The sequence below is a fragment of the Ischnura elegans genome, chromosome X (assembly GCF_921293095.1).
Source record: "Ischnura elegans chromosome X, ioIscEleg1.1, whole genome shotgun sequence".
In the NCBI taxonomy this organism is placed as follows: Eukaryota; Metazoa; Arthropoda; class Insecta; order Odonata; family Coenagrionidae; genus Ischnura; species Ischnura elegans.
Window position 1 is genome coordinate 42,261,354 of NC_060259.1, and position 14,302 is coordinate 42,275,655.

Here is a 14,302-nt window from a genome sequence, read left to right on the forward strand (position 1 = left end):
GGTAATATTATGTCAACAGTGTACTTTGATGGATCAAGCCTTCACGTAGTTTGCCAAACTGGCCCACAGTGGGTTGATTGCGAACAGATCCTTTATTGGAATATGAAACTAATGGGTTCTATGACTCACGATCATGATACAAAAGCTACTGTGTTGAATTTGACCATCAGTGCAAAGCACAGCAATAAGACAAATGACCACTTTCAAATTATGAATTTTATTTGAAATTTATTTGCAGAAATTATATAGATCTCCTCCTAAACCTAATGAAGGATTAAATGATCTTTATGGTAAATGAGACACATATGAAAGAAAAAAAAACCTTAAATATGGCAACAAAAAATATGATTATTGAAATTTGCTTAGATTTAGTGATGATTTAATTGTCAATTAAGATTATGTACAAGCTCCACGTTCATACGTGCCAGAGCCTACAGCACCACATAATAAGGCAAAACAATGAGGACAGGACATTAATTATACAAATTTTGTTTGATGGGTTTGGCAACGTCAACTGAAACAATTGACTTAATCTGAGCAAATGCATGGTGGTACATTTCTTGCGGAATTCGTCCAACTCTTACCATGTTTATGCAGTGGATGGTATTAACATAAAGGCAACAGACGAAGTGAAGTACCTGGGAGTTACGATAACCTCGAACCTATCGTGGGGAACACATATAAAGAATATTTGCGGCATAGCCTTGAAGAAATTAGGATTCGTCAAGCGTATTGTGGGAAGATTTTCGGATGAGAAAGTAAAAGAAAGGTGCTATTTCGCTCTCGTCCGACCGCACCCTGAATATTCAGCGAGTGTATGGGATCCGGTGCAGAAAGACTTAATCCGCGAACTGAATAAAATACAAAGGAAGGCTGCGCGTTTCTTCAAAAACTGCTACGGGCGTACCAACAGTGTTACTCAGATGTTAAGCAAATTAGGCTGGGAGCCGTTGGAGACTCGGAGGCTGCACGCTAGGCTTAGATTGCTTGAACAATTGTGAATGGATATCTTTAAGAGAGACACAGAGAACATAATATTAGAGCCACGCTATATCTCCAGGTCCGATAGAAGCGATAAATTAAGAGAGATGTTTTGCCGAACGGATAGATATGGGAATTCGTTTTTCCCCCGAACCATAAAGGACTTTAATAAATGCTACTTCCAACCTCGTAGGAGCACTTCATTTTTATTTTAGTTGTAAACGGCTGGTGTCCTAACACCCCCTGCCACACGCCTTTTAGGCGGCTCGCGGGGTATTATGTAGATGTAGATGAATTTCTGAAGCACTGTTGCTGGTCGTCACCTCTACTTGAGGTATTTTTTCATGGGTGGATTTTGCTGGTTTGAGCTGGGAGGGTGTGTAATTCACTATCCAGGGAGAGGAGAGTACAGTACATTCCCGATTATCTGGGCTAATGATTGTGAGAAATGGCACGAATAATCAGAAAACACGGATAACCCAAACTTTCAATTTAATGTCTTGCAATGTTCATAATTTACGTAAAACAAACAATATATTATTATTTATGCAGTTATTCTGTTATTTTAGATTGCTTTCCGGGTTCACTAAGAGCTTTCTTCACGAGACTGCGATCTTTTTAGCAGCATTAACATGGTTGTACTTGTATTATTAATGCTCCATGTAAGGCCTGTTTCAAAATCCACGCATCTGTGGCTGTGTGATTATGGATACAGACAAGTGGTTTGAACGAATGCTACACTGTCAGGCACCATGCCACGCAGTCGCGTCTCGCCCAAGTTGCCGGGTTGCAACTGCTGCGTGACGTGTATCTGTGATCAAGGACCGCGGTCGTGCACTGTGAGGCTTGGAAAACAGGAACACGATGCTCCTGTGAATGCAGCGATCGCTTCTGTTTTACGAAGGGGATTCTAACACAAATATTAAGCCCGGTGTATCCTCGAATTAATGCCGAAATTCCGATGATTTTTCGTCCAATTTTTTTGTAAAGATCGCAGAAAAAATTGAACCAGAGTGAAAATCATGCACGGATAATCCGCAACCCAGATAAACTGCAGCCGAATAATTGGGAGTCTGCTGTACGTATGTATCACAATGTGGCTCCTAGCTGGATCACTGCGTGACGTCATCTCTCCATAATCTGTTGTCCGTGGCTTTCTGGATTATCGGCGTGATAGTTTGACACGACTCTCCGCACATCTGCACCCTTGACCTCTTCTCTGCCCCCCTGCTCTGCTGTCCTTCCCTCTCAGGATGCAGGAGTCTCAACTGCCTCCTTATTAACAAACACCAGCCTGACACATAGCAATCTCCTCACGATGCCTCTCGTCAGACCCATTTCATACATGAATTTTTGTGACCAATTTTACAAATGACGCATGAAATTCTCGTGTGATTTTGTGGTCATCAGTCATATTCTTGCCCCATAAACGAAAAATATCTTGGGACAGAGGACGTCCAATACCAACGGAAACAAAAAAATATTAGTCCGGGTCTTACTGTCACAATACAAACAATTAAAATCTGTCGTCAAGGACCTGAGGACTATTGTTTGGTTTAGCTTGGAATCAGATAATATGTTCTGAAGTATAATAGGTAGAGCTCATGGCCTCTGAAATTACTCAGGAATTTCAGATTACTACCTCTCATGTTTCTAATATGAGGGTTGATTCCTGAAAGCCAACCAGAGGTTCCTGGTGAGGTTATATTTGTACAATTATAGCCCTACAGTGATAGTGTTAAGGGATTCCAAGTATTCATTTCCTACCATGAAATACAAGTGTGAATGATATTTATAATACCCTTCAAAAGGGAAGAGCAAGTGAAATCCGTTTTGCAGAAAGAATTAGAAATTTGTTAAAATAAAGAACTGTACACAAAAAATTAGCTTCCTGGCTTTTTGGGTATTCATAGAAAAAATATGCATACTTGATGCCATCCGTCATACTTCTGCAGAATGATGTAGCAGCAAACTGCAGTGCACTCAATATTGAAATTGAGTTGTTTCTCAGCCATGTCAATGTCTTCTCTGAAGTTCACTTCTCAATTCCATATTATATCCATGTTATTTTACATCTCAAGATGCCTTCTTCAATGATTCACGGTGTGAGCCAGCAAAATGCTGACGAATAGTTCATGAGAAAAAATTGCTGTGACACTGCACTGTGCATTCCTAAGTTTTGCCCTAATTTTCCCGTTCATGTAGCCAGGTTCATCAGTAATTTTTTCTTTGAACGCCACCATTGACGCATGGGTCTTGGAATTTCATTCTAAGCACTCCCAATAGTTCATTTGTCAATTTTGTCTGCAAACCAGTCTTAAGAGAAAATATTTTTTCCTGGAAGAACAGATGGCAAAACTAAATGTTGAGAAATATATTGAAACCTGTGTTGATATTGCAGAGTATGTAATTACCATGTCCTTGTGCTTGTAGGTAAAGTGGTGTTTAATGAAACTGTCAGGGTTGGTGATGTGTCAGCAGATTATTTGAATAAAATTCCATCATCAGAATTTATGACCAAGTCTACTGCACAAGAAATCACTTCCATTTTCAACATCAAGACATTAAAAGCTAAAGAACTTGCTGCTGATTCTTGCAATGGTTTGGACATAGCAGCTGATATAGCAAGATTGGGTCAACACAACTATGTTAAAGGTATGAATTTATAGCTGAAATGTTTTACTTGAACCACCTCAACAGTGATTATTAAACAGAACAAAGTCACTAATCAATATTTGCCTCCTTCAGAAGCCAGCTTTTAAATAAATGCTAAATATTTTTCCTTTTTCAGGTTCAGTTCAAATGACTGATATTAGTGTTTCAAATATCACCTCTGAATCGGAGTGTGTGTGGCATGGAATACCTAAGCCTGGTAAAATGAGGCAGTCATCAGTTTACGAGGGCCCGGTGTTCATCAGTGGAAACTTATTGGTAAAAAATATTATCAGCTAGTGTCCGCATTAGTATTTTTGTCATTGATTATTCAAATATAATGTGATTTTAAATATTCTTCTTTCCAAGAGATAGAAATTCTGGGTTGTTCACTTGGAGAAGGTACACATTCTGTGGTGGTCATAAGGAGGGTGTGCACTAGGGTGCCTTGTTTTGCCACTTTTTTTTTAGGAGCGAATCGTAATACCTGGCAAAGGTTGCGTACCCAGGTGGGTATTATAGATATGATTTTTTTTTAAATCTGTTAATATCTTCTGTTCACCATTTTGTCTTGAAATTCCATAATTTTTTATGAAAAAATGTTAAAAATGTAAATAATTTAAATTAACACATTCAATGCGGATGATATTTTCACCGAAACCTCCAGTGACGGATGGGTGATTTTCCTTCATAACGGTGGTCTTGGAAGTAATACAACAGAATTTGCAATTTTTTTTGTTTCTATTTCAAGCAATTTGTAAAAAACCCTAATGACATACATGTATGCCACCCGTCACCAGTAATTGACAATTCACGCAACCCGCATTACACACATGCAATTTTCCTTGTATGAAGGAGTGAACTTTTCATATTTCCGTTTATAATACTTCTTCTACCATTGATTCCTTAGGTTAATGGCGGAAATATCTTGGAATTAGTCTTTACGTGTATTTTTTTTGTTTCAACGGCCGTAGATTTAATTTTTCAAGTCACAGAAGTAGAACACACAATGAACGGCAAGAAAAATATAAATTTATGGGATAAATATTTTTTTTAATCCATCTTACCTCAGAGTTATTGCAAAATTGAAACATTTCAATAAAAATTCTCACAAATGTTTATGATATATTTGAAAGCAAGGCCTTAGAGCCCTGGTTGACCTTCACATTCTGGGCAAATCGTGGTCACTGTCCTACGGATGCCTTCACGGTTAGCGGAGAAATGAAGAGCCTGCATCATTCCTAAAAACCTATCACGGCACATTTTCTCCCGAATATCGGTACTCTCACTAATTCTGACCACCAATCGTTTAAAATCGTGTTAACCCTAATTGTGCCCATGTGGAGAAGGCCCAGCCAAGTTTCCAGTTCTCCCTGTCTAACAGCTTCCAATCCATTATGCCCTTAGTGAAGGCCCTTGGTGAAGGATTTTCGTCTATGAGAGGATTATTTCAAAGAAAATATCATTTGCAAGTTGAAATAATCTCTGGGAGTGCCGCTGGTAGGGAGGGACTCCAACATTGAGCCTTAAAAATTATCCAGCAAAATAGTACAATTTGTGTAATGGAGTGTTGCATATGTGATTAATACCTTAGTTTTTATGAAAATTAAGACTGTATCTGTACCTAACACTAGAATGTATTAATGACCTACAAAATGAAAACACCATGATGATCATAGGACAAGTAATTGATGCGGAGCAATGACTGAGAAAACATGCCGTAAAATTAGGAAAAAAACCCAAATTATGTAAAAAAACGTAATTTGCAATAATTATTTTAAAATTATTAATAAAGTATAAAATACGACCTTTTGGACCGCATGGAAACATTTTGGAATAAAATAGTAAGTTTTGAGACAGGAATACACGTTATTTACAAAAACTAAGTCTGATAATAATTTTTGTGGTTGCACATAAGATATGAATATATTAAAAAATAAGATAAAAATACTATTTCAAGGGAATAAATAATGGTTAAATGCCGTAATGCTTAAAATACCTCTGAGTCTATTCTTTTCCGCAATTTCGTTTACAAAGCTAAGGAAACAAATAAACGAGTAGAAAAATACAGACCAATACTGTAGATATTGTAATGCAGTGTTGCATACGACACTAATGTTATTTTTTTTAATGAAAAGGAAGAAAATCTGCAACTAACCCAAAACGTATGAATAACTCAGAAAATGAAATAAAATCGAAATGAATTGAGGATTGGTAATTGACATACGGAAACGAATGAGAAAATATGCAGTACAAGTAGGAAAAAGACCCCAAAAAAATCACCCAGGATAAACGTAATTTGCATTAATAAAAAATGTTCATTGCAAAAGATATTCAAATATAGCATCAACTGAAGCACCGCACTAAGATCATTTTTTTATTATGTAGTGAGTATGAAACGGGAATAAATATCTTCAATAAAAAAGTTAGTTTCATCATAATTTTTGTGATAGCACATTATATATAAATAAATTAAAAATGAAGGTAAAAAAACAAATTTAAAAAAATAATCCATATGTAAGACATGATTATGATATTTACGATAAGAATGATGAAAAAGTGACGAAGGAAATGAAAAGAAAAATCTCAACCTGCCAAATTGTTCCAAAAACAGCAGTAAAGTAAACAAAAAAACACTAAAAATGAAGGAACACGTAGAACTAGAAACGGACACTTCCGCAATGGTGTAAGGTCAATCCCGAACTGCGGGAGGGTGAAAAAGTAACGCTAGGCGCGCTCGGAGCACCCTATTGACCAGCGGAAAAACATACTCCCGAAGACATTCATGTATGTCATCCGCCTGAGTGGAAAAGCCCTCATGACATATATATATGTCATCCGCACTGAATGTGTTAATAAGTGAGGATGCGTATTGCGGGTTGCCTATCCCACAATATTGCTTTCGTGGACACGATAAAAGGTCATTTTATCGATAATTAAAAGCAATAGATCTGACGTATTTGGTCTAAAATATCAAGGAAAGACAAATGCTGTACTCAATTGGAAAAAATGAGTGCTTGCTAAAAGCAAATTTAAATTATTTGCATTTTTAATGTTTTTCGTCAAAAATTTCGAAATTTCAAGACAAAATGGCAAACAGAAGATATTAACAGATTTTGAAAAAAATCATATATCTGTAATACCCACCCGGGTACCCAAATTTTGCCGGGTATTACGATTCGCTCCCAAAAAAAGTGGCAAAATGAGGCACCCTAGCGTGCACTCCACTTAAAACTTGGTGGCCCCTGAGTGCGTAGAGCTCATGCAAGTGGCAGGGAAGTGGCTGTGGTGGGAGAACTGCGGAGGGGAGGCAAGGCACTTTGGACTGAGTCAAGCATGAATGGAGTAAATTCCAAAGCAAAGATGGCAATTTTAACATAGACCACTCCCCCTTTGACGTTACTTCTTCAAATTAGACTCTCATATGCCCAAAACTGATGACTGAACTGAGGCCACCAAGTTTTAAATGGCCTGTGCATCTAAGACTATCTTCCAAATATATAGTAGGAGTTTGAACTCCTTGACCCTCCTCATGATATGGCCTTTTTTCATTTTACAAAGATTGTAGAGAAGCTAAATCATTTCTCAAGGAAGGGAACAGGATCATAAGGATGTAGTAGATTGTTTGAAACTTGGATTAAGTACATGAAGTCGTTAATTCCTGATTCAATGCCTTCTCAATGAAAATTTTCTCTTATTAATCCTAGCAACAAGTAATACAAAGAGGGTCTTGCTGTGGAATTGTGAAGGAGAGATTTTTTGGTTCTTATATTATTTTTGACTGCTGAACATGTCTGTGGTTTTTCAACAAAATTTCTGCTTTTAAATTATGTTTTTCATGAAAATATGGAAAAATATCAATGTTTTTTTTTTCAGTTTTTCAGTCATATTTTTTTAAGGCGAAAGCTACGGAAACTTTGGAAGCATGATTGAAATCTTGATAAAATTCACTGCAACATAAATTCCATTCATTTCCGTAAAGGAGAATCGTAGGACAATCTAAATTATGTTTGTAAATCAGTCTTAGAACTTTTTCCCCTTCCTTACCACCTGATCACTGTGGCCACCTAACTAACAGCGTGGCATAGAGGGAAGGTATAAGAGACTTACTATTTGAAGGTAATCAGGTTGGTTTCAAGAAACAGACAGAAAGTTTAGCGGTTTTTAATACACTTGGGGTTATGATATGAAAACAAACTTTTTCTTTATAGCCCATGAAACCCAAGGCATAAACGTATAGACGTTGTGACCTGCTAATAAAACTGGTAAAAGAGTACCAGAGACTTCATTATGTAAATGCCCTTCTTTTCAGTCTGTTGTGCACATTTTTGACCCTTATAAGGGAGTCCTCTCATAATGAAGCTGTGTGTGATGAAGTACCAGTTCTTACAAAGTGGAAGCCATTTCCCGTCAAAAAAGGCCTTTTTGCCAAGTAAAAAAAAATTCTTATTTTAACAAAGACGCACTGAAATGAGTCCTGCGTATGGCAAAATTGGCTAGATTATTTTATATTTTCAACCACCTCTTAGCCGTTTTAACACATTATGGCAATGTAATATTTGGTTTAAGATACAGATAGCTCTAACATTATCCAATTATTTTTGTCTGTGAATGCTTGAGGAGAAATCTATCATTTTCACTGAAAGACTTGTAGGAAAAGAAAATTGCCAAGGGTTGGGCAAAGTCATTGCCTGTATGTGCTGGGTAATTCCCACCCCCTTGCCCAAGCCATCCCTCCCCAGCCCCAGCATCGACCCTTCCTTTGTTTGTCTCTGCCAGGTTTCTTCTGCATCTAGTACATCAATACCTAAGTGTGCAATCATATGCATGGTCTTATGGTATTGACCACTATGGAGAGTCATCGAAAAAAAAGAATAATGTTAAATTTAAATACAAAATTAGTAATTTCTATGGATATTGGTAATAAAATGAATAAGACCGATGTTACAAAAAAGTATGGAATTTCACTCAGTAGTTTATGGAATATATTAAAAAATTGGAAAATGTAGTGAGCATGTGATTTTAAGAGCTTTTCAAAAAAATCAGCTGTTCATAAACATTGAGATGTAGACAATCTTTTGTTTATGTCGCCCCTAAAAATAACAAAAATATAAAATAATAGCAATAACTCAGAGCGTTTAAAATCCACCTTCCCATTTCCTAACCTCAGCTTCACATTTCTCCTCCCGAAATCCAAAACAGTGTTGACTTTTCCAGTCAGCCCACTTCCTTCCCCTCTTTTTCTTATATGTAACACACAGTGATCATAACAAAAAGGGAAGGATCCCTCTGTTCTGTGTTTCACTTCCCTCCAGTCGAACCTCGTGCCTTACTCCTCTCCTTCACTTTTCAAAATTGGCAAAATAAATCTGACACAGCTCCTTGGCAGCTAGATTCTATGCTGTTGATTGAAATGCAATAAGTGGTTTGTATTATCGCCGCTCTCAAATGTTCGAGCAGAAATCTATGCTAATCACCTAAGTTTCTCTTCTCAGAGTATAAGAACGTGCAAGCTCTCACCCTTGTCAAACACTTAACAAAACTCACCCATTATACGCTGGTCAACTCGTACCCCCTTGAAATCAAAGAATTTATAAATGTTCACCAATTGCTGGTTCCATGCTGATGAGATACATTAGATAGAGACGAGTTATAAAGTAAAACTGAGTGCTACATTCAAGTTCTCAGTGTGCTAGGACAACCACAGATTATTATTAAGACATCTAGAACATTATGTGCTGAACTTATGCATCTTGAGCAAGGTTCATCTTCTCACAGAATTAGTAGGGTGAGAGCACAGGCTGAGGCGAAAAGGCTAGAACAAGCCTATGAAAAGATGGGAGGGGGGTGCCCTTCCTCAATTGAATGATTTTTACAGCGATTGAGCTTTGAGGGCTGTGTCCAGTTGTATGACTGCGGTTACTAGCAGTGGCCAAGTACCCACACCTGTTGGCAGGTGGTTGGGGAGGGCTCATAAGCTCATCGGTCATAAAAGTATTTATCATTGGTAATACCATGTGCCAACATTATCAGATGTTTTTGATGGGATTTACTAGAAGAGCTTCACTTATTCCTGTCAGCAGAGATTAGGGTTGATAGCATTGACTAATTAAGTACTAGCCAAGGCCTATGTGGTGAGTGGTAGATGCTCTTACAATGTCCTGGTTTCCACTGTGCTGCTACATGTCTGATGACAACAGTTTTGCGGGTAATCGCACCAGAATCTTAAGGTCAGAAATATAGAATAATGCAAAATGGTCCAGTGTATATATATGTGCAAGTGCTGAAACTGAAAACTACCACTACCACCAGTTTGGCATCTATATTCGGGCTCATTTTGCATAAAACGATACTTCTGACCTGAAGATGCCCTCGAAACTATTGCTATCAGGCATAAAACAACGTGGTGGAAATCAGAAAATCATGAGAACAACTGCTTAGTTATATTATTTAATTATATCTCTGTAAGACTGAATTATATTGAGCATTTTCATGGATTCACTATTCTCACTCTGGAATATCTAATTCTCACTAACTTGGCCAATTTTTGCTGTGTAAAATGACCTCTGAATCTCGGGCTTGTTACACCAGGGATCCATCTCTAACTTTCCTAAATATCTTTCTTGATGTGATCATAATTTAACTTGTATAGAAAGTATTGAACTTATGTAATGACTTTACTTTTTTAGGTGGATAATGCAGATTTAGTGAGTGGCAGTATTAAAATTAATGGTTCTTATGTTGACATCTTAAGACTTGAAGATGATTTCCTGATGACCAGTGTCAAAGAGGTAAGATTACAACATTTGGTCTTGTGCTCAATGTCTTCGTGGATATAATCAGTGGTGGATCCAGAGAGGGGCAAGGAGGTGCCCCCCCTGGGATATCCAATTTACGCTACAGAAAATGATAATTTTGTTTGGACTTCCACTACTGCTGGGAGGTTAACCCTAAGGCCCCCCCATCTAGCCCCTAGCCTTCTAGCTCCCCCTTGTCCATTGGCCCTTGGATCCACCACTGGGTATAATAATTGTTGAGGTATGGTATTGATATAGCTGGGTATAATGCATTGTAACTCGAAATGATCACCAATCTCCTATTTTGTTGTAATTCATGATGAAATATATCTGTACAAAATATGTTCAAGCAGCAATAAACTGTACTAGCAAAGGTAGGAATTCAGCAAAATTGCCTGTGAAGTAGAATTCTGAGACATTTGAATGACATTAACATATTTTTATTGTTTGGTAAATTGAGTAATTATACATGGAAACGTGTTTTAACAAAGTTTCTTCTTCCCGTTTCTCAACTGGAGGTTAGTGTTGATGTGAGGTGATATGTTATGATGCTAAAACGTTTTCTCTATCACTATCATTTTATTTTAGGTGACCATGTGGGAATTGCATGCCACAAATAATTTGAAAATAGTTGGAAACTTATACAGCAGAACGATGAAGGGAGTAGATGTGTCTAATTTAGTTCATATTAGGTCAACTAAGGAGTTTTTTGGCTTGAAATTCACTTCCGTACAGACTTCAAGTTTTGTAATTGATCCATATATCACTGTTAGTGGTGTTGATGTTGGACTGCTCCTGAACTCAACTGTGATGACTGAAGGAGACTTTTTGGTGAAGGGGAAAAAGGTAAGCAGAAAGTTCATTATTTTGAATCAGTAATTTATGTTAAATGTGTTTGTGCTAGAGGTAGGTTAAACTGTTCATTTTGATGAACCGTTCTCTTTAAACTTGTTCAGTAAAAAGAACAGTTCAAAATATCTGTTCATGAGGAACATTCAGGGTCAGATAGAAAATACTGTTTATCGGACGCAAATGTTCTAATGAACACGAGATCCGAAATGAACAGCCTCCAAAAAAAGAACGCCCACCGAGAAATGAATGCCCTCCAAGAAAAGAATACCCTCCGCAAAATGAATGCCGTGGGGGAAAAATGTCCTCTGCAAAATGAATTCCCTGAGAAAAAGATAAAAATCGAACTTGTATTTCTTTAGTGCTGTGGCAGTATTTTTAGGAGGATAAATTGTTGTTTTAGCGGCAGTGTTTGGGTGTTGAATAAAAGAGGACTGTATTGTATAATAAACTGCTGGTTTGGTATCATGGAATTCTTCTTTTAATGAAACTACACAGACATGAGAAGAGCACAAAACAAACTAAAAGGGTTCTTGAATGAATGCTGGAACTGTCCTACACGTCCACCCGGATTGAGTGCGCAAGGCTGACGAGGCTGGCTCCCTTGGCCAGCCGGAGTGAGTGCATTTAAACACAAAGAAATGGTTCCCCAACAGCAGTATTGCAGTAGCCCCCTTTGGAAAACATTACAAATTTTATGTGCATGAGATATCACTTCCTATTTTCTTGTGGCTATGCAATAAAGTTGTGCATTTTCATCTGACTAATAACATTTTTAGTATTTCAGTTGTAAACCATTTGCATTGAAACCTCCTATAATGGATTTTCTAGGATTTTGAAAATGGCTTTGTTTTGGTGAGGTTAGGGAGGCTTGTAAATGGAAGCAATGTGTTGTCTCAGGATGGAAAAGTGTGTGTTGTCTTGACCTGTCAATGCTCACTGGTGCCATATGGCATCGCAGTGCAGGGTTGAGATGAGTCGACTACAATTTCACGAGAATGTGTTCCTTGATTTATTTATGACTTTCTTGCATAGTAGATGGTTCTTCCTCTCATCTACACTGCAAAAAGTTTCTTTTACAATGAACTGTAATCTTGTGTGTTCTTCAGTTTGTTCCTTTTTCTCTGTGCATAATTTACAGGGTCATGATTAAGAAAATTATTTTTAAAAGAGAAAACAGTATTAAAATTTAGGTATGTTTATTTTCTGAGAATACAGTATAAATGAATATTATACTTCAATTAAACTACTTCTGATGGGTATATTTTAGAGATGTGCGAATAGTAACCGCGAATACCTCGAATACTAGAAAGTATTCGATATTCGAGGTCTCGAATAGTTATGCAAAAGGTACCATCTCGAATACCTCGAATACTTTGGATTTCGCGTCATACACTGTTGCACGCACGTTGTTGGTAGTTGACTCGGAAAAATGTAGAGAACTATAGTCGTTTAGTGCACGCAGCGTCGTTTTTAGGCAAGTTGACGAATTTCATCAAATTCGTTGATTAGAGGAGTGAAAAGAGTTCGACATGGGGAACCAAAAATGATCGGGTGAAAAAATCCAAAAATCCCTGATTCCCCCCACCAGGAGAACTTCAATGCCGTGGGATAGTAACTATGTAGCACAATTCCCATAATCCACTACCCCCTCCATTCATCAGCCCTTGGCCCCTCCTGCGACGCTTTCCTTCTCTCCGAAATCAAACAAAAGGCCCCAGCTCGCGCAGGGATCGTATTACGAAGACCATAAATCAAAAAGCTTCGAAAGAAAATATCAAGTTACAGGAGGATAATAGAATCGTGTTTCACTTTTCCTTCTTTCTCCCCCGCTGACCTTTTTCTGCCTACCTGCCTCGAAGTTCCCCATTTCTGGAGGTCGACCGCTGCATGAGTCATCTATTAGCACAAAAGGTGTCTAACAACGACTTTCGTCAATTAATGTTACACCTTTATTGGATTGAAATATTAGTAATGTGCGCATAATTTAAAAAATAATAAGACCAAACACGACGTATTTCTGACTTTATTTAAGCATTTTACGCAAAGAAATAAGTGTCAAAATACGACGGAGACTTAGCATTCTGGCGAAACTCGATATCCTCGCAACTGAGCTTCTCGGAAGTTGATGTGGTATTTTTTTCCGAAAACATATATCAAGTTACAATTTATTAGTTATGCTATAAATCTCTATTGTCACAGTCGAAGAGATATTTTCTCAGGATATTTGGTTTCTCCCTGCTAACAATTCGAATTCATCTCCTTATCTCGTGAGAACTTCCAAAGATGGACTGAAAATAATTGAAGAAGAAAATCCGGTGGAGAAGCGTGTGTATTTTGCAAAACGCCTCGGATTATCCGCAAGCACTTGACTTGACAGAGTGGGGGTAAAGCGAGCTACCTGTAGAAATTAAGAAGTTGGAAGTAGGCGAGAATCAGATGGGCGTGCCGCTGAAATGAAGTTTGGTAGATAAGAATGTATACATCAGACAGAAATCCATCATAGGCCGAGGCGGCATGCAATCATTTTTTCGTGAGGTGGTTTGTCCCCTTAGGATATTTGAAAGAGATGTAAGTTGAATCAACTTTATGCCCAAATAGTTTGCATAAAATGAAAATATTCCATTAATCAGCTAAATTCCTGTTTGAATCCTTTAAAGGAAATCACAATTACTCGCAAAAATCCTGAGTTTCCTGCTGCATAGGCAACCTAGTCAAACATTCCAGCATTCATCGTTTTTTTCGTCCCCCCTGAAAAACGATAGTTCGAGGTTCCACTGTATACCTTTTTTTTATACATTCATCAAGGGAAATAGAAGAAAAAACGTACTTTTATTATGCTTTGCACAATTCTAGTATTCGAGGTATTCGAATATTCGAGCAATGATTTAATATTCGAATTCGATATTCGAGTTTGAGAAATCTGCTATTCGACCCATCTCTAGTATATTTCATGATAAAAACATATATGTGGCTCCATAAATATGTACGTATAGCACTGTTGCGTACTTTGAAAATTATCT

General features: G+C 37.5%; 1 protein-coding gene across 1 annotated transcript in view; it reads left to right on the forward strand.

The window, feature by feature from the left end:
- Positions 1 to 14,302, forward strand: part of LOC124170562 — a 67,489-nt gene that overhangs the window by 33,978 nt on the left and 19,209 nt on the right. Inside the window, exons 12-15 of the mRNA XM_046549362.1 lie at positions 3,415 to 3,636; positions 3,773 to 3,912; positions 10,323 to 10,424; positions 11,019 to 11,276. Of these exons, the coding sequence (XP_046405318.1) occupies positions 3,415 to 3,636; positions 3,773 to 3,912; positions 10,323 to 10,424; positions 11,019 to 11,276 (722 nt within the window). The remainder of the gene's footprint in view (positions 1 to 3,414; positions 3,637 to 3,772; positions 3,913 to 10,322; positions 10,425 to 11,018; positions 11,277 to 14,302) is intronic.